The sequence below is a fragment of the Cebidichthys violaceus genome, unplaced genomic scaffold (assembly GCF_023349555.1).
Source record: "Cebidichthys violaceus isolate CVI_PGR_0920_01 unplaced genomic scaffold, fCebVio1.0.p SCAF_1, whole genome shotgun sequence".
NCBI lineage: Eukaryota > Metazoa > Chordata > Actinopteri > Perciformes > Stichaeidae > Cebidichthys > Cebidichthys violaceus.
In genome coordinates, this window is record NW_027176262.1 from 25,160,213 (window position 1) to 25,180,942 (window position 20,730).

The 20,730-nt window shown below is 46.8% G+C and overlaps 1 protein-coding gene across 1 annotated transcript; it reads left to right on the plus strand.

Moving 5' to 3' along the window:
• The first annotated feature begins 454 nt into the window (after window positions 1–454).
• sb:cb81 (mRNA decay activator protein ZFP36L1-like) lies at window positions 455–18,236 on the plus strand. The gene is made up of 5 exons (XM_068705189.1): window positions 455–480; window positions 611–702; window positions 909–960; window positions 14,429–14,648; window positions 15,288–18,236. Exons 1-5 carry the CDS (start codon window positions 455–457, stop codon window positions 16,509–16,511), a joined length of 1,614 nt encoding a protein of 537 aa, XP_068561290.1. The 3' UTR covers window positions 16,512–18,236.
• Window positions 18,237–20,730: the final 2,494 nt, after the last annotated feature.

Below are 20,730 nucleotides of genomic sequence, written 5' to 3' on the forward strand. Positions count from 1 at the left end.
ACATAACAGGCAGTTCCTTTCTGTCAGTTTCTATGTCTGTCTCTCTCTCTCACACACACACACACACACACACACACACACACACACACACTTCACAGACAGGAAGCAACATGACTCTGGTGTTAAAGGACGCCTCTCTTCTGCTACTGCAGGAAACAGTAAATAAAACACACACAGCCAACAGTGTAAAGTTAACACACTGTCCTGGTCTCTCTGTTTGCCCGTCATTACGACCTGCTCCTCCATCCTGTCAGAGGGTCTTTATTGGTGGTACAGTGACATCATCTTCCCTTTGATGTGGCGCTGGAGTGTGAGCTTCTTTGTTGGTTCAGACACGCTGGTCGATCGCTGCTCCCGTTCTTCCTCTGCTTTGTTCCACTCTAACCCAAATCCACGAGGCCTTTAGTGAAGGAGAGCGGAGGTTGTGGTCATGTTTGTCTGTCTTTCAGGTAGCATGGTGTGTCAGATGTTACGCTGGAGGTCAGAGGCCATGTGGATGCATATTCCATAGCGCCGCCCGTGTGGCCCTTCATAACTCATTACGCGTCGGCTCGGACCATCGGACCATCTGAACTTCTGATCCTTTTTCTTTTCTCTTCCTGTCACACAGAGCGCACCACGTGGTCCGGTCCCTCGCTTTCTCAACTCTCCTCAAAATAGCAGTTCCTAGCACTGTCCCTTCACAGCAAGAGGGGCCCCGGGGTACGATTCCCGGGGCTAAACGGCCCTTCTGTGTGGAGTGTGCATGTCCCCTCCCCCCCCCCCGTGTCAGCGTGGGTTCTCTCCAGGTTCTCCGGCTTCCTCCCACGGTCCAAAGACACGCTGCTGCGTTTGATTGATGACTCTAAATGGCCCGTAGGTGTGAATGAGTGCGTGAGTCATTGTCTGTCTCTGTGTGTCGTGTCCAGAGTGTGACCCGATTCTGGCCTCGGCGAACAAACTGCAGCCTTCAGACGAGCAGTGAGGTCTCCAGTCTAAACGGACAGTAAGAGACCATCAGTCAGCGGTCATGAAGCTCTAAACCAGAGCCACCGTCAGCCAATCGCAGGATTTCATGTTTTGAGCAAAAGTTCCAAATGCAAACTGAAAAAAAAGTCGTTACGCTGCAATTGCAGGTTATAAGTGTTAATAAACAGTGATGTGTGAAGTTGATCCGTAGCATGTTCATGTTCATGTACAGGAACACACACACACACACACACACACACACACACACACTGATACAGTCAACAGTAAACCACATGCAGAGTTGTGGCCGTACTCTTTTAACTGACAGCAGCTGTGTTCGTTAACCCCTCGTCGCTCTAACAATACCACACAGCTAACCGCACCCCCCACCCACACACACACACACACACACACACACACACATACACACACACACACACATATACACACACACACAAACACCCACGCATGCTGAGGAAGCCTTGTCACACCCGTTGTGTCTTGTTAACTGCTCGGATTATCAATGTGAAGCAATGGATGCGGTCAAAGCAGCTCACTTGTTTATCAACACAACTACACACTCACACACACACACACACACACACACACACACACACACACTGCTCAGTTAGTTGCACTGGTTCAGGTCAATGGCAGACGCATGGCAACACATTCACACAGGACATAAGGACACAGTGTACAAGGTGGCGTGTGTGTGTGTGTGTGTGTGTGTGTGTGTGTGTGTGTGTGTGTGTGTTTGTTTTTATGTCTGACATTGAGATTTGAAAGTGTACCAGACCACCCCTGACTGAGACACACACACACACACACCTCTGTGGACCCTGTTTCTCTTCCTGTCATAATTATGTCACAGTGTGTTTGGTCTGCAGACCTGCTGACAGGACACACGTGTAGCTCTCACACACACACACACACACACACACACACACACCGTTGCTTGTGTTAGAGAGGTGTGTGTGTCCTCTCTTCCGTCACGGAGCAAAAGAGAAACTGAACCGTCCCCTCGAACACAAAGTGTAACAGATGGGTCACATGTCACGACTGGGCGGATTGCTTTGAGGCGTTCTTCGACCTGTCCGGACATTTTGAAACTGACGCTTTTGAAGAACGTCATCATCTCACGATGCAACGCACAAAAGAAATGGAACAATATGTTGCTCTCTCTTCTCTTTGAATCAGAGGCCTTATGACCTTGTGACCTGCTGCATGTGAACCTGGATTTACAGTAACCAGGTTCCTGCAGTCAACGTATCCTCATACAACAGTTGGTATGTTATGGTGTGGTATGATATGATATGGTGTGGTATGTTATGGTGTGGTGTGGTATGGTACAGTATGGTATGGTGTGGTATGTTATGGTGTGGTGTGGTATGGTACAGTATGGTATGGTGTGGTATGTTATGGTATCTTAGCTAAAATGACTTTAGTCAGCAACACGTGTCATTTTCCTCTGGTTACAGGCGTACAGCCCTTTCAAAATAAACTTCCATCCTCACAGGAAACAGCTCAGTTCGGTTTAGGCAACAAGGTTATTTTGGGTTGAAAATAACCGCGGAATTAATCCCTGTCATCACATCAAACCCGGCCCAGTGGCTGAGAGATCGCTGCTTGTTGGATCCTCCTCCTCCTCCTCCTGCTGGTCCATTTGAACGTGTTGTCTGATTACCTGCTGGTTACACCAGAGCAGTCACACCTCCTGATCCACACATCAGACGGTTCAGGTTAAATCCTCACACCTGACTCTTTGAGTCGCCTCACTGTCCACCATCCAGTAACAATACAACTACACCATGACTCTGACTGGACCCGTTGTGAAGTAATGGGGTCGGGGGAGGCCCCGGCGTGGAAAACAAACCGGGAACAATAGCGGCGGAAAGGGGAACAGTTCAGCGGACTGGTGCACTAACTCTGTCGGCTTGTATTGTACGAAAAGAGGGCAGGAATTCCAAAGGGAATTAATGTTTGTTATGGTAATGACTCCGTTAGATATGGCTGGATGGCTGCGTCCATAAACACACTCATTTCTCAGGCGTGTGGCTGATGAAGGCTGTTAATGCTGCTGAGCGTGTTTGGCTTTCTTAGTCTTCATCGCCACAAGCAAGTGATGAAAGCAGGTAGGATGCCATGGCTTTACTTTGTCATGCAGGCTGTTTTTACACAAGGTTCGTAGCGTTACCCACTGAATGCACTGTAACTGCTAAATATCCCACGGGATCGATTCGGATGTAACCTGGAACCAGGATGGTCCCACAAACATCGGTGTTCAAACCCAGGAGGCCGCCGCTGGTTCCCCGTGTGAAACGAGAAGTCAACTTGGATTTATTTGTCATGTAACGATCATATTTATTTCCTCCCAGACCACGATTAAACCGTGAACCTAAAAGTTCATCTTGAAAAGGCTGTACGCATGTTACGAGCAGAAATCATAAGATGCCCTACGACCGACCCGATGTGTTGTGACTCCACATGGAACAAAACCCTCCTGTTAGTGTGTCTGCATGTTTTTTATCCATCATTTGAAAAGCTCGTCAGGCACACAAAGCTTGCACAGTAGGTCTGAAGTTGTTTTTCATCTTTTATAAATATGAAATTCCATTTTAAGATCACCAGCCGACACTGGAGCTACAGCATCGCTTCATGACTGGAAACGTTGAAACATCAATTGAATCGGGAACACGGCCATTACGATCCCGTTCTTCCTGACCATCAGCCGACGTGGAGCTTTCAGAGCTTTTTCAGTTAAAGTAGCAGACGTAGTGTGCAAAGGCCTCTGCAGTGGAGTTAGTCGAGGGAGGTTCAGTTCAGAACAAAACCAGCCTGTTTATGACGTTCATACCTCGGCAGCCTGACTCATCACATATTGTTTTAACAAACTGTCAACAGGAGGCGGAGTACTGCGTGTCCCAGCTGAGGTGACAGCGGTGCTCTCAGCTTAGTCTCTTTAAAGACGTGTTCACTCTTTGGAGTTCCATCACAGCAGATGAATGGGAGACTGAGCGGGACAATGAGGCTATGTTGCAAAATGTAAAAGGACTTTTAAGCCCTCTGACCTCATATTATACTATTATACTGCTACTATTATATTATACTGTTCCACGGCCCAAATTCCTGCAATGCCACTGTGAGTTCTGCATAATGCGGAGAGGGGGAAGACCGGAGCTCGTTCTGCTTCATGAATGTGGTTCTTTCTGTAAATCAAGAGCGATGCCACTTTATTTTATCACAGATGAAAACCAGAACCCCATTCTCAACATGTTCATGTTTTTAGGACCTTTTCACTGCGCTGGATTTCAACCACGGTTCAACCACAGGTCAGGGGTCAAACCAGCACCATGCTCTACATGTTCTGGAGTCAAATGATATTAACTGGCCTTCATTGAGTTCAGCATGTAAACCCCCCTCTATCAAATCAAGTGAAATGTATTTCATGGTTCTGGAGGGGAAAGTCCAACACCGTCTGTTTCCAAACAGCGTGGCATTCACGAGACGTTCCGTCTGTAACTCAAACCAGAGTGACAGAACACACTGCTGCATGTCTGACACACAGGTGTTCCACGTGTTCCACGTGTTCCACGTCTTCTTCCTGTTCACTGACAGTCCACTGAAACCTTCAGGACGTGTGTTCTTCCAGTAAAGGTAAAGGTTGATCTGTCTTCAAGCGTTTACAGGTGTGCTGATGTTTTTCACTCTATTAACAAAACCACTAATAAACCATAAGCCCCTCCCCCTGCTACCTGTCCCGACTACATGATGTCATTCAAAAACAAAAGAGCGTTGGCGACTGACAGCTGAGGGCAAAAGCTGCACACAAACACACACACACACACACACACACACACACACACATACACATACACATACACATACACATACACTCGTCAGCCCCTGTTAAAATAACATAGCAGCAGCAGCTGCTGAGGAGACTGGTCTCATTTAGCACCATACAACAGCTCCTAAGACTCACACCCAGACCGGTGAGTGTGTGTGTGTGTGTGTGTGTGTGTGTGTGTGTGTGTGTGTGTGTGTGTGTGTGTGTGTGTGTGTGTGTGTGTGTGTGTGTCTGTGTGCGTTACTTCACACTGTATCAGCAGACTGGGGCTGTCTGAAGTGAACAAGGTCCAGTCTGTCTCAAGCACACACACACCTTAACAACCGTCCACCAGTTGTGGCAGTTAACAGTTTGGCATTGGAGGTGTGTGTGTGTGTGTGTGTGTGTGTGTGTGTGTGTGTGTGTGTGTGTGTGTGTGTGTCGGAGAGGCCGGCATTTGTCCACCCGGGTGTTTGTAGTGCAGCATCCTCAGCAGGCCCTGCTCAGTGTCACACACGTGTTCTACAGTACGATGGACCTGTTGTTAGGGTGATTGTCTTCAGAGACGTCCGTCTCCAAACCCTCACTCTGACGTTTCACTGTGGCGCTGTGGAGCAGGGTAGACCTGTATCTGCGTGTTTGACTTTTTCGTTCATCGACGGATTTCAATGACAGACTGGAGGCCATGTTGCGATCTTTCTGTTCCTCACTGGTGGGACCTTGTTATTTCCCTTGTAATATTTGGGAGAGGCAGCGATAGCTTGATAAGAAACACATTAACATTTGCTTTCTTATTATAAATAGATATTATTATAAAGAGTTGTTGACTTTGTAATTTGAAAGTTTTGTTAAAACATTATTAAGAAATACAGGAAACATCTGAATGTGTTTCACTTCTAGGTTTTATTCTCAGCACAGCCAACTATTTAAATAACAGACCACGTGTTGAACATGCTGTGCGCATCAGAAACACTGACAGTAATCTTTTTAGTATTGTCACAGGGTGAAAAGGGATTCTGCAAATTCTCTGTTTTTTAAGGCGATTTCTCAGCGACGTGATGAAATAACGTATGGATTATTCCCAGGGACGAGATGAAAGGAAGTCTTTTTTAACCAGATGCCCCGAGGGCTTGCTGGTCCCTCTGCTGTTGCATCATAGGGAGCAGCTGGCACCAAGTGGCCCGTGTGTGTGTGTGTGTGTGTGTGTGTGTGTGTGTGTGTGTGTGTGTGTGTGTGTGTGTGTGACACGTTGCCAGATTCCAGGAAACAGGAAGCTGACTGGCGGGAAAATTACAGCAGCGGGGGGTCCAGGCTTTTGTCGAAACATAATCCAGTGGACGCTCTTAACACTCTGCTCACCCACCACCCTCCTCCTCCCCCAAACACTCACACACACACACACACACACACACACACACACACACACACACACACGTCCCTCTTTCTCCACCAACAAGGAATCCCTGACTTCCCCTCTTCAGTTCACTCTTGAGAAGGGAAGCAGCGGCCGATCCTGCTTCCTGGAACAATGTCCAAAGAAAAAAAGTGTGTGTGTGTGTGTGCGCGTGTGTGTGTGTGTGTGTGTGTGTGTGTGTGTATGTGTGTGCGTGTGCGTGTGCGTGTGTGTGTGTGTGGGTGTGTTACAGAGTGGGGGTTGAGTCCAGTTGGTCAATTGAAGGATTTAAGGAGCCATACGGCCTGGTGGAGGATCAGAGGGAGGGAAAGGGAGCGTGGGTGTGGACCTCGATGACTAGAAATAAACGGTCACGGTCAACAAGAGCCTGAATGTGAAAATCTCTCTCTTGGGTATCAAACACTTGAGTAACAGTGTTCAGTTACAGTGATTTAAGAAAGCCATGTAAGATATCAATCAATCATATGTAAGATACTCCTCACTGCCATCCAGCTATCAAACTCTATATGATTACAATCATCCTGTAGTTTAATGACGTTTGGTTGATTCTCTTCATCTACTTCCTGTCTGTCCCTCCAAGGAGACGGATCCTCTCAGCTGATCCTCCTGACGTTTCTTCCAGTTATTGCAGGTTTTTTGTATCTGAATTGAGCCTCTTGAGTACAGAGGGTGGCTCATGCTGAGCAGAAGACCCTGAGGCAAACCTGTGAGTTGTGATATTGGGCCACATAAAACACAGTTGACTCGACTTCTGTAGCTCGCAGCAGATGAACTTACACAGATGTTTCTACGTGTCACATCAACAACAGTCGGCTCAGACGGCGTAGTACAGTCTGTTGGTTGAGTTACTAAGTTCTTTTTTAGCTTATCAGTCCCACAGATGAGGGGAGCTCGGAGCGACACGCCTGTACTCGAGAGTTTCTGGTGGCCTATATTCATCATCTCGTCATCTCTCACCTGTGGTTCCTCACCTGGATTCCGTTTTTACAACTTGTTCTAAACACACAAATCCAGAACCAGATCCAGAGTGTGGATCTGCAGACAGAGACCTGATGGTTTCACTGTAGCACACAGCAGAGCGTGTTCTTTAGGGGTAGAGGTGCTGTTAGAAGAGAGGACGCTGGCTCGATGGATGGAGCGAGGCCAAAGAACAAAGTGAGATATCTTCCTTCACAGCTTGTTTCGTGACGCGGCTGTTTGTGCGACCTCACCGGGTGATTTATCCACCTCTGTATAACAGTCCCTAACCGCCCGTGGTCACCATTCATCTCTCGGCTTCGGCGACACGATCGTTCCTCAACCGTAGTCGCCGTTAATCTCTAGAATTTTTACACTTTAATCGGCCGTTTAAAAATCTCCTATCAGGGCTGGAAATATTTCCTGGCACTTGAGAAAATGACCCATAAATCAGCTGCTGCGTTCCTGTTGTGCTTCATTGGCGTATACAGAGTACTGGTGGTGCTGACCGTTTTGTTCACAGGGTACAAAAAGAGCAAAATACTCACCGTGTCCCAGCACAGAATGAAGGTCATATCTCTGAGTCAGCCCCTTGATAAACTGTTGGTTGATTAGCTTCGGACTATTCAAAACGGTGTTATTATTATAATTATTAGTCATGAAATTGTAAACCAGGATACCTGAAACGTAACTCTAATCAGCAGTTTAACAGCCACCCTAAACTCAGGTATGCTGCAGGTAACAGCAGCAGCACTTGTGCTTTGTGCTACGTCACCAGTTACTGCTGCTGTTACTACTGGAGCTGAGTGAGGAACACTGTGAGGAACACTGTGGGGAACACTGTGGGGAACACTGTGAGGAACACTGTGAGGAACACTGTGGGGAACACTGTGGGGAACACTGTGGGGAACACTGTGAGGAACACTGTGAGGAACACTGTGGGGAACACTGTGAGGAACACTGTGAGGAACACTGTGGGGAACACTGTGGGGAACACTGTGGGGAACACTGTGAGGAACACTGTGGGGAACGAGTGGAGCGACGGGGGAAAGTTCTACCAACTCGAGGGCCGCATCCTCTCTTGTGTTGGAAACCGAAGCATCCAGTGTATTTGTGGCCCGTTAGCAGCTGCAGAGCCATAAACACAATGTGATGATGATCTTTTCCTAAACCTAACCGAGTAGTTTTGGTGCATAAACCTAACTGAGTAGTTTCCTGTTAAAACAGAAGTTCATTTTGTGAAGACCGTATCATGTAAGAAGCTGAAATTGACTCGTACGATATCCTACGAGCCGTTGGATGAGAATACGTTGAACTGAAAAGCCCCCTGATGCATTTAATACCTCTGTCTATCCCGACATCTAATAAATGCAGAAATGCCAAAAAAATTATCTTTATTTGGTCGTATGTGGCCATGGTGTCAGCTCAATACTACAGCACAATGTCCACACACACACACACACACACACACTGGATGAGGTGGAGGAAACGAGGCCTGAAACGACGCCCTCATTCATATCAATGGAGGAAGAGAAGTGGGAGCTGAGAACCGGCACAACAAACAAACACAGCGGGTTACAACGGTGGGCTGCGGCTCTGCAAACGGGGGCACTTACCATGGAAATGACCTAAAAGAGCCGACGTCCATGACAATGGGCAGGTGGGCCGGAGGTGGCGATGAATGTAATGTAATGTGATGAATGGGACGTGCACCGATTGGTTTTATTCAGTAAGTGAACAGCTCATGTGGAACGGTAAGCAGATGCACTCGGAGCAATTAAAGGTTTGAAGAGCAACGCGCGCCTTTCCTGATCTCAACTGTCCCGCTTGATCTTTCATGTCCAACTGGCTTTTTTTAGGATGCAGACTGAATAAGCAGGATAAAAACATGTTGCTTTTGAGTTCAAAACGTCAAAAGGTAAAACGATAACCATCTGCACGGTTCACGTCTTCGGGTCCAGAGGTAGAAGCTCACAGGACATTGTGTTCATACTGACCAGTTCAACAGCACGCTTTGTTGTCTGTCTCATAGCTGCCAGACCTCCCTCTTCTACCTGCAGCACAGTTTGGTCTTCAGTCCATGCTTCTGTAAACATAAGTGTCTCTCATTTATTTGCGTATCATATGTTTTACTAGCCTCTGTGTGGCATGTCTTAGTACTTTACAATGTAGCATAAGGATGTCCTGAATGATGTTTCTACTTATATTAATACTATCTCTTCTTGTATGACTGTTTCTGCATGCTTATGAAGAATACATTATTAATAACTTACTAACTCTGGTTCATTTACAGTGATGTTTTAATCCACATGCACCGTCCCTACCAAATAAACCAATAAATAAATACATAACTCAAACTTGAGGGCCACGTCATAAACATACAGTACCATCAAATGATCCCGTTTGTTGAAACGTGCAGTGGATGCGGTGCAGAGCTCACGGCCTTGATTAAGCCACGGAGGACAGTTGGATCCGATCCTGTGTGCCGGTATTGTCCAGAACGCTTCACTGTGGTGAGTACGGGGACATATGGAGAAGCTTCTGGACAATGGAGCTCTTGTCCTGCTGGCCTCAACAAAGAGGCCAAGACGGGCTCAGACAGGGGGCCGACTACCACGCCGGGGTGAGAGAGTGTGTGAGTGTGTGAGTGAGTGTGAGTGTGTGTGTGTGTGTGTGTGTGTGTGTGTGTGTGTGTGTGTGTGTGTGTGTGTGTGTGTGTGTGTGTGTGTGAGTGAGTGTGAGTGTGTGAGAGAGAAGTCTGCAGTATGTTACACAGTAATGTTATTTTCATTATTACTTTATTAACTTCACAGCCTAAATAAGTGTAGCTGTACACTTACACCGTGTGTTTTGTCTTAGTTTTAGTTTATGTTTTCATGTCCCTTCCTCTCTTTTCTGAATGATTTGGGGGAAGTTCTCATCTTCTGCATGATTGCAAATAATGCATGATGGTGCAGTGTGCAAGATGAGACCAGAGCTTCAGTTTAAAACATTCAAAAGATGAACGAACATCAAGAACAGAATGTGTAGGATAAGCATGCTAACCAGCTAGCCGGGCCTCATCCTGTCGTGAACGGTGGCGTCCCCTGTCCCCTGTGGCGTCCCTCTGTCCTCAGTCCAGCATGAGAGGACTAAGAAGGCACAGGGTGTGTGTGTGTTTTCAGTTTATTTCTTGGATTAAATCCACAGTGGCTCTCGCCTCGCCCTCCCCCCGCTGCTGGAGGACCTCCGGTTAGCAGTCAAGTCAACTTAAAAGTCTTCCTCACGTTCTCATTTGTGGCCGTTTGGATTTTTTTAGTTTTTGGTAAACAAACCGTCTGTTCAGATATTACGTCTCATATTTGTGTACTTGTATAATTCTTGTACCCAACGCTGTGTTACTGCGTCGTACCAGCCTCTATGAACCCGGCTCCTCCCTCGTCTCCACCCAAACCACCGCTAACCGACACACCGTGTGACATTTCAACAACATGAACCACCATCATCATGTGACGACGTGGACATAAAACATGTTGGTGTTGGTGTCAGTCCTAACCCTGATCAGAGCTCTACTACGAAGGCCTTCCTTTCACCATCTACACAGAGATGCAGGAAGAACTAAAATGAATTTGCCAGAAAAAATGAGCGTGGCTCATCATCTGTAGAAGCAGAGTGGTTTTGTCTTCTTCCAAAGTGCATTGACTACGTTTACATACACACTAATATTCCTCTATTATTCAGAGTATTCAGTATTCTGAATTAGGCCTCATTCAGAATATCATTTTCTAATCAAGACATGTAGGACGTGCCGATATTATTCAGCTTCTACGTTCATTCTTTTGACTTGTATACGGTGCATTCAGAACACACACACACACACACACACACACACACACACACACACAGCCACAGACAGTTATGATGGTCATGTAAGAGCAGTTGCTGTGTCACTAGATCCGACCACAACAACACAGAGAGAGAGAGAGAGAGACAGAGACAGAGAGAGAGAGAGAGAGAGAGAGAGAGAGAGAGAGAGAGAGAGACAGAGAGAGAGAGAGAGAGAGAGAGAGAGACAGAGACAGAGAGACAGAGACAGAGACAGAGAGAGAGACAGAGAGTGAGAGAGACAGAGACAGAGAGAGAGAGAGAGAGAGAGAGAGAGAGAGAGAGAGAGAGAGAGAGAGAGACAGAGACAGAGAGACAGAGACAGAGACAGAGAGACAGAGACAGAGAGAGAGACAGAGAGGTAACTGAATGATTTGCATGATCGATCAGAAAAATTACAAGAACACACGGAAAGATGGGGTGATATTTGAAATGCGATGATATATGAAGTGTGGAAAGAAAGAAATGCGTTGAAGAGGGGAGACGGTAAAGAAAGGGAACGAGGTAGACTCAAGTACAGAAAAGGTAGAGAGACATAACGACAGTCCGTCTGTTACCAAACCAACCGACCACAGGGAGGAAACCACACGGATTACAGTTATTTAACACACACACACACACACACACACGCACTCACACACCGCAGTAACGTATCAGTGAGGCGTTGTGATAAGAAGCGTCTGTTGCATGTTTTACAGTTTGTCTCCGCAGCCTCAAACAATCCAAACATCAAACCGTCGATTTACTTCTTCATTCGTTCAACTTCCATAAATATGTCCCTAGAGTTGCATTTCCTGTTACGCCGATGACAGCGTACTTTACAAATGTGAAAACAACATCCACAAGATCTCATCTGCTCCTGGTTCAAATGAAGAACAACCTCCTCTTCCTCACTCTGTTTCAATGTGCAAACAATAACACATTGCATACAGTGGTGACGCTTCCTGTCACCAAGGTGAACGGTGAAGTCGACTGACAAAAACAACAAATATATAGCTATTCATCATTCGTCAGAGCCATTCGTCCAGCAGAATGAATGTTGATTGTAACCTTTTCATTGAAGACAAAAGCCAGATGTTAGTGTGTGTAAGTGCGCAAATAAGGGTTTTTGCATTTGAACATCACTAAGCGGTTGTTTGACAGCAGACAGTCAACACTGAGAGGGTTTAAATAAGACAATCGGCAGCTGAAGGATCCCTTCTCTTCACTTTGACAGACTTCACAGTCTACTTTACTGACAGATCTACAAGTCTCCAACAGGCGACTCCTTTGAGTTGTTGTGGCTGGGAGCACAACCGTGGACCCGAGTTGGAAATCTCAGGTTCACACCATTGAAACCAGTTTGGTCTCAACACTTCTCCACCCTGCCGGCGTTGAACCATCCTCGCTGACCTGCATTTGCATTTGAACACAACAACAAGCTTTGAAATGGGAAACCGTGACGATGAAGAGGTGACGAGGCAGTGGATGGATCACCACTGACCCACATGTGAGGACTTGTTCTTCCCTCACACACATGGGAGCATGGATGTGAGGTATGAAGCAGTGACGTGTTCATTCATGTAGTCTGGAAAGCTCTTCTAAACCTCTTCCTTCTGTGTAATGTCAGTATTTTCTTCATGTTTTCTACTTTACTATAATTTGTACTTTTTCACTGTAAAACATATAAACATTGTGGGAATGACAGAAGTATGAACAACATCATATGTAAGTAAATGTTAACAGAAAGAAAGACTTGGTTATGTTGTGCTTTGTGTCCTTGTGGGACCTTGTGTGGGACCTACAACACATTTTACACACACAATACATATTGTACCTCTTAGTACCTCTAAGTACCTCTAACTAGAGCTCTTCACACACAGCCGGGTGTGGTACGCCTCCATCAGACCTCAGTCTGACACATTCACGCTCCGTCTACACCTGTGAGTTGACAATCAACGAGAGTGTGAGCAGATAACTGATGTGATGAAGACGAACTCCAGCAGATAACGGATGTGATGAAGACGAACTCCAGCAGATAACGGATGTGATGAAGACGAACTCCAGCAGATAACGGATGTGATGAAGACGAACTCCAGCAGATAACGGATGTGATGAAGACGAACTCCACACACACAACTATGCATTCAGCTTGTGTGCTGTTGGAGTAGCACTGATACCATGGGTCAGGATTACACTTTTCCATCGAGTAGAGACTGAATAAAGCGTCAACAACATGGCCTGAACAGAATATTAACACTGCTGTTTATTGCAGAAACCTCGAAGCGTCCAGTTAGACTACAGCTAGCTGGTTTCTTGAGATGGAAGGAGAGACTAGAGGTGAATATGGTCACCATGATAGAGTCAAGTTCAACATTCTTGATTCATTTTGATGACATTAGAGAGAATCTCTTTTTATCATTCCACAAATCAAACAATACGGTGAACAAGCTTTTAAAAAAATCCATTCTCGCCATTTTTTTGTGACTAGAATGTTGTATAAATCAGGTTATGAATGATTTATGAACAAACCCTTCAGTAGAAACCTTCATCATATAGAGAGGAATGAAGGTGTGGAGTTTGGTGTATGTGTGTGCTAATGAAGTGGAGAACTCTGAGAAAACAGCCATGATATGTAATGTAACTACATTTAGAAGACATTGAATATGTGCATCACTTACATTAAATGAAATGCTTCAATATGCATATGAGGCATTATCTTATGCTAACCTTTGGTGAATTTAGGAGAAAAAGACAAAGTAGTGAAATAAACACTGCAGCAGATGTTCTGGATGTTTGGTCTGAAAGGAGACAAGATATGGAACTCGAGGTTTAGCTTGTAGTGTCTTGCCTCAGGAATCTTTTATCAACTGTGTTGATCAAGTTGCAGTTCTTCTAGCAGCCTGTTTGTTCCCTCACTGAATCAGGGTTTAACGTTTAATCTGTACATGTAAAGTAGAGTTGTGACTAATTTGAACCACTGTGCTGCATATGTTTACTCCACTAATGACGTTAGATGTGTTGTGGTATGTGCAGCACTAGTCATTATCTCCTTAGCTGTATCGATCCTGAACTTCTTCTTCTTATAAAGAAGAAGAAGAAGAAGAAGAAGAAGAAGAAGAAGAAGAAGAATGCATCTTGAAGGATTTGGTAATGAATGGGTAGAAAAGTGGCTTCATTCAACTCCCTCCTCTTCTTTCTGTGCCCACCCTGCCCCCCAGCACACCATTACAATGCAGGAGCCCATCCCCCCCCCAGCACACACACATTAACACACACTCCCTGCCCTGCCCCCTGAGGAACACAGGCGGGGGGGTGGGGGTGGGTGGGGGGGGGGGGTGTACTGGTGGGTTTCCCCAACTATTTAAGCAGATTCCAACAGATGGCCGAGGAACTTTCCTCCGAGGGGGTCACGTTGCTCTCTGTCTCCTTCTCAGCGGACCTGACGACTCCTTCATTCCTCTCCCCTTCCCTTCCCCAAAAAAGGGCCAAACTGCCGTCTCCGCTCCACAGAGACCAGAACCTTGTTGTCCTCCCCAGCCCTCCTCCACTGTGGGACCAGACATCAAGCTCCTTCACTCGCCGAGGACGGCGGAGCCAACCATGCCCTCCGACTTCCTAACGCCTTTCCTGGAACTGGATGAGGAGTTCTTCAAGGTGAGAACTTCAACCGTTTATACTCAACTGCCAACATGTGATGGCTCTCACTTCTCAAACATAATGAAGTGCATGAACTAAGACCTGATTAACTGTTTTTATCTGCATGTAACTCATGGCCTCATTATAATAATGGAATCAGTCATTTCATTGTTTTCAGTCGGTAAACGTCTTTAAATTACTGCATTCATCACAAGTTGAAAGAAAGTTGAATTCTTGGATTCTGTTTGAATTCTCGATTAGTTTTAATAGGTTTTGCTAAACAACAAGTTTGAAACCACAAGAAAAGTTTTAATATTTATGTTTTTGTGGTTTTCTTTCATTATCTGTAGAGAACAAACAACAATAACGTTGTAAACTACAACACAATGAAATGCTTCATGGAGATTGATGTGTTTGTCTTCCTGCATGCTACTCTGCAGTCCAGTTAAGCCCAGATTCAACAAGTGTATCTGTTTAAAATCGTTCTCTTTTTATTCCATGGAACTGAAAATGAACCTGTTATGATTTACTGCCGTCTCAACATTAAAGCTGTAAAATCTCCTTTCAGCTCGACTTGGCCTAGCCAGTCTCGCTCCAGTGCTCCAGGAATGCAGAAAGCTCACATCTATTCTTCTCCTCTCTCCTTTTGTGTGACAGAATTTCCGTGGCCTGGAGGCGACAGATGGCTCGTCCACCGGCTCGCAGCCGCAGCGGCAGCAGCACGGTCAGAGAGTCCTGGGCTTCCAGCGTCGCCATTCTCTGTGCCCCGTGACCCTCCCCAACTCCAAGTTCAACAACAGCGGCGGCGGCAGCAGCTCTGAGGTGACCGACGGAGCGGCCGTCTGGGGGCTCAACGTGGCCTCCAGCCAGGGGTGGAGCGGGGAAAGTCAGCTTCCCCGCTCCACCCTCAGCCACATCCCCTTCAGGGTCGACCGCTCGGTCAGCATGATCGAGGGCAACGTCAGAGAGGACCAGATGGCTAACCTGTCCCCAAAACTGCTGCTCCCGCCGCCGGGCTTCTCCCTCAGCAACGCCTCCCTCTCCTCCATCGCCTCCCCCTTGGCCTCCAGACCCCTGGCCCCCTCGCCTCACATCTCCACCCGGTACAAGACCGAACTCTGCCGCACCTACGAGGAGAGCGGGACCTGCAAGTACGGCGCCAAGTGCCAGTTCGCCCACGGCATGGACGAGATGAGAGGCCTCAGCAGGCACCCCAAGTACAAGACGGAGCCGTGCCGCACTTTCCACACGATAGGCTTCTGCCCGTACGGGGCCCGCTGCCACTTCATCCACAACGCCGACGAGATCCTCGACGGCAACGCCGGCGCACCTCCACAGAAGCAGAAGATGAGGCCTCCTCTGCTGCGTCACAGCCTCAGCTTCGCAGGGTTCTCCTCCTCTCTGCAGACTTTCCAACCAGTTGAGGAGTCGCAGCCGTCCTCCCTCCTCTTCACACGGGCCTCCTCCGTCTCCCCTCCTCCGTCCTCCACAGGGAGCCCGGAGCTCCTCTCACCTCTCTTCCCTGAGCCGGGGGCCCTGAAGCATTGCCCCTACCCTTTCTCCAGGATGCCCGACCTGGCTTCGGACGCCGGCGATTTGGCTCTGCGATTCTACGCAGTGAACGATTCTGTCGGCAGCAGGTGTCCCGCCTCGGCTTTCGCCTCCAAAAACCCGAACCTCGCGTACCACCTCCCCCAGCAGCCGCCGGTCTCCCTGAACGGCCTGGCCGGCCTCCAGCGCTGCTCGTCGGCGGACTCCCTCTCCGAGGAAGGCTACACCTCCTCCTGCTCCCTCAGCTCTTCCTCCAGCGGCACAGAGTCGCCGAGCTTCGAGGGCCGACGCCTCCCCATCTTCAGCCGGCTGTCTGTCACAGACGAGTGAAGGGTTTTACTGTAGGGCTGGATTTCATCGGGGGGTAGACAGTCCAATTGTTTTATTCAATGTGACGAGGATGTCGGGTTCAAACATTAGGTGTTCAGCTCCTCCCTGAGTCTAGCCCGGTAAACGTACTGAACTTTGTGCATATTGCATTCCTCATCCAAGCAGTCGTAGCGCTGCTCAGTGTTTGTCCAGTTTTAGCTGACTTCTTTTTTCTTTCTTTTTTGTTTTATTGTTGTTTCTATGAAGTTATCTTTTATGCCATTGTTACTGCTGTATACTGTTGTATACCCATTGTTTAGAGAATACTTTGAGGGTACTTCACATAGCTCGATATGTTAGCCCACATGCTACTCCTGCTGGGTGAGAACTTCCCTCTACCCTGATTTAAGAAGGATGTTTAAGATGAATGCTGTTTGCTCCTGGTGTGCTCTCCACTCTTCTTCACTATAGCCATGTTGTTTTTTAATCTCATTTGTCCTCCTTACAGTGTATAGGGACGCCAGCCTGCAGCACTTCAGTCATAGTAGCTCTCCAAGTGTGTGACTCGACCTCTTAGAACCGTATGCTGCCACTGATTGATTCCCTGATCGGATGTATGGCCGTGGCTACGTGATTGTATTGGTCAGCCATGTTTACTGCCTGGCGAGGATTCAGCTTCACTGCCTTTAGTAGACGACCCACTGACTCTAGTTACCAAAGTTGATGTTAGCCTCCCCTAACCTGCTAGTACTGTAACGCCTAGCCTAGTCTTTAACCACGACCGTGTTGGGAGTATAGCTTAACACTTTCAGAGACGTATTTATTGCTTTTCTTGTATGATGCATTGTTTGACTTGTGGTTGTGTTTTATGCATTGTGTTTTATAATACCAGAGAAGTGATGCTTTACTGATGCATTCATGAAGTCCATCTGCTTGGTTTGTACGCTATCCAGTAGCTTTAAGAAGGCTCGCGGAGAGGAGGGAGAAGAGGAGGAAGAGAAACATTTTTGGCATTCTGTATGTACGTATGTTGCCTTATTGGCTGATAGGCCTGGCAGAAATCAGGACTTGCTGGGTTCTCACACCGACAGCAAGAGCAACGGCGTCTGCTGTCGCTGTGAGCATCAGGCGAGTCTGCTCTCCTCTCCGTGAAGCCTCACACCTCTGACTGTAAGAACCTCTTTGTTGGGAAAGAGGGCTTCACCACAGCGGCCGATAAAACGCGTAACGGTCGGCAGCTACACAGCTATCAAATGAAATGTTAATGTTAGAAAGTTCTGTATCGCTGCGTTGTGGTCGCTGTTGACCTTTGTTTATAGTGAGTTTATCTCTCGGAGTCGCCTCGATGACGATGTGTTTGTAGGTCGACCTCCGTTGCACGCTAGCTAGCTCGAGAGCTCTACGAGTGGCGGGTTAAATCAAGCGGGTTCTAATGAAGCCGGGTCAGATCGGCATTGCTCGTTTCCCGTCGTGAAGTCAACCCTGACCGCCTCGAGGAGTCCGGAGACGCTTCTCGTCGCCGTAGCTTATTGTTAGCTGGACCCGGCAGCAAGCCGTTCTTTTGTAACTTTTGTTAACTTAAAGCCTTATTTAAAACCTATATTGTGGTGTTTGATACGTTGTTGTTTTTTTTACATAATTTAAGTGCATTTATTGTTTACATTCCATGGGTTATGTTGATATCCTAGCTCTTTATCTTAATATATTGTCCCCTTTTATTTCAAAATAAAAGTCTTTGAAAAGTGAGCGCTCGGCTGTCTTGTGTCTCATTGCACCGTTGTCTCATTCTGTTGTACGTTGCACAGGAAGAGTGTCGTTATGTGATTAAATCAAGGATGTTTGCAGATGTTTTCCTGTAGATTAGGTCATTCTATATAAAATAACTGAATCAAACTCCAGCAAAATAGCATTCAACACAACTACACAAAGAATAAAATCCAACACTGATCCACATCAACAGCACAGAGTGTCTGTCTTAACGTCAGTCCCCCTCTGCTCACTCTCCTCTCTACAATACAATGATCCTCAGCTCTTACGTTTTCATTCAGTTGTCTTTGACTCTGAGGGAGATGATCAGAACCCTGACTCAGCGCTGCCGTTAAAGGCAGCTAAACTCTCTGTAGAGACAGAATTTCTCTGTATGATGTAGAGGAACATCCAGAATATGAGAGGATGCAGGAACATCAGAAGTGTAGCTTTCAGAGTTCAACTCTTCTCAGATTTCATTGATTTTAGTGGAAACTTAATTCTTCTTCTGACTCGCTCAGTTCTCTCTTCTACTCTTTAAGTCCAAACTGCAATAAATGATTTAAATCAAGTGGCAGGAGTCGGACTCCTTGTGCGTGCTGTAAGCGTGAGGACATCTTTGTAAGCATGAGGACATCTTTGTAAGCGTGAGGACATCTTTGTGGTTAACAAGACGAAGCGACGCAAATGTTGCTTTTCAGCGGCGCGTTCCCACGAGCGTCACTCTAAATCGCTGCCACTGCTTCTCGAGCCTTTACGATCATCTGCGTCTCATTGACGCACAAAAGGGACAAAGATTAATTCTTTCTCTTACTTGCGTTCAGGGAATCTCCCAGCCCTCCCCTCTGTGTGTGTGTGTGTGTGTGTGTGTGAGTTTTGTTGCAACTCGTCTGAACAGACCAATTTAGAGTGAGTGACACTGAGGAGAATGTTTGGGCAACAGATGCTCGAACAAAGACTTCCGAGCACACAATGGGGCACAGAGATACTTGTGACTGATTTCCATCTATTCACACAAAGTGGAGCAGAAGTTGACGTCCTCCCCCGTGAGCTTGTGTGTGTGTGTGTGTGTGTGTGTGTGTGTGTGTGTGTGTGTGTGTGTGTGTGTGTGTGTGTGTGTGTAGAAACCTCAATTTTAATGTAGCTGATGGAGGTGGAGCTAATTTTATCTACTGTTGCAACGTGTCCTCATCAACGGTTCATATGAGATCTCATGAAGTTACCAAATGTCCAGCAACACGAGTGTTCACCAAAAGACTGGTTTGGTTTAAAATAAGTAGTGAAGTTATGTGACGAATGAATCCACGTTGAGCCACCATGACGCGGATCAAATACAAATTATAACGCATTACTTTTTGATAAATGCCTGATTATTGCAACAAACTGTATTTTATAAACTAATAATGTCAACTCTTCATCTGCAAAGTAACTGCAGCTTTCAAGTACAAATAATGGAGTAAAAAATACAAAATAATTGTGTGAAGAAGTGCAATAAAATGAAAGTTAGGTTTAAATACAGACTGGAACCTGCTGTCCCTCCTGAATCACCTAACAGTGTTTAAGATACACGACTAACGTCAAACAACAACTAAGTTATTGTTATTATTATTGATCTCATACTGGAGCTTCTACAGCTGTTTGTGTTCCCATTAAATATGACAACAAGTGTATGTTCGTGTGTGTGTGTGTGTGTGTGTGTGTGTGTGTGTGTGTGTGCATTGTGTCTCAGTGCATAGGCAAAGGAGGTTGCCCTGCGCATGCTTGTGTGTGTGTGTGTGTGTGTGTGTGTGTGTGTGTGTGTGTGTGTGTGTGTGTGTTGGCATTCAGCTGAGGCAGGCTGAGGATTTCCCTCTAGTGAATGAATAACAGTAGAGTGAGGCAGGAGCAGACTCCCACAACCCCCATGGCTACTTACCATTCAATACCCGCGTTTGTGTGTATGTGGGTGTGTGTGTCTGTGGGTGTGCATGAATGTGTGTGTGTGTGTGTCTGTAAGACCTTAAAAAGGCCAAGGGCCATCCCTGTGCAGCCCCTCGACCCCTCCCTCCCCTCCTGGTCCTGCGGGCCCCTTTGTGTTTCCCTGCTTTCCCTTTTCAGTGGAACATCTGTATGCTAATGCAGCTCAATGGGAATGGACTGGAATCATCCTGGGAGAGAGGGGGAGGGGCAGCTTCCCTGTGTGTGTGTGTGTGTGTGTGTGTGTGTGTGTGTGTGTGTGTGTGTGTGGGGGGGGGGGGGGGGGGGGGGGGGGGGTTAGAGATGGGTGAATGAAGTGATTTGGAGGAGTTCCGCAGCAGGAAAAGGTTTGTGTTGGAGCTTCAACAGAGAGGGGAGTGAGAGAAAAAAGAATTACTGATTAACGGGTCGCTCAGGAGGGAACGGAAGAGTTTGAGGAGAAGTTTAAGAGAGGCGTGTGTGTGTGTGTGTGTGTGTGTGTGTGTGTGTGTGTGTGTGTGTGTGTGTGTGTGTGTGTGTGTGTGTGTGTGTAGGGGTC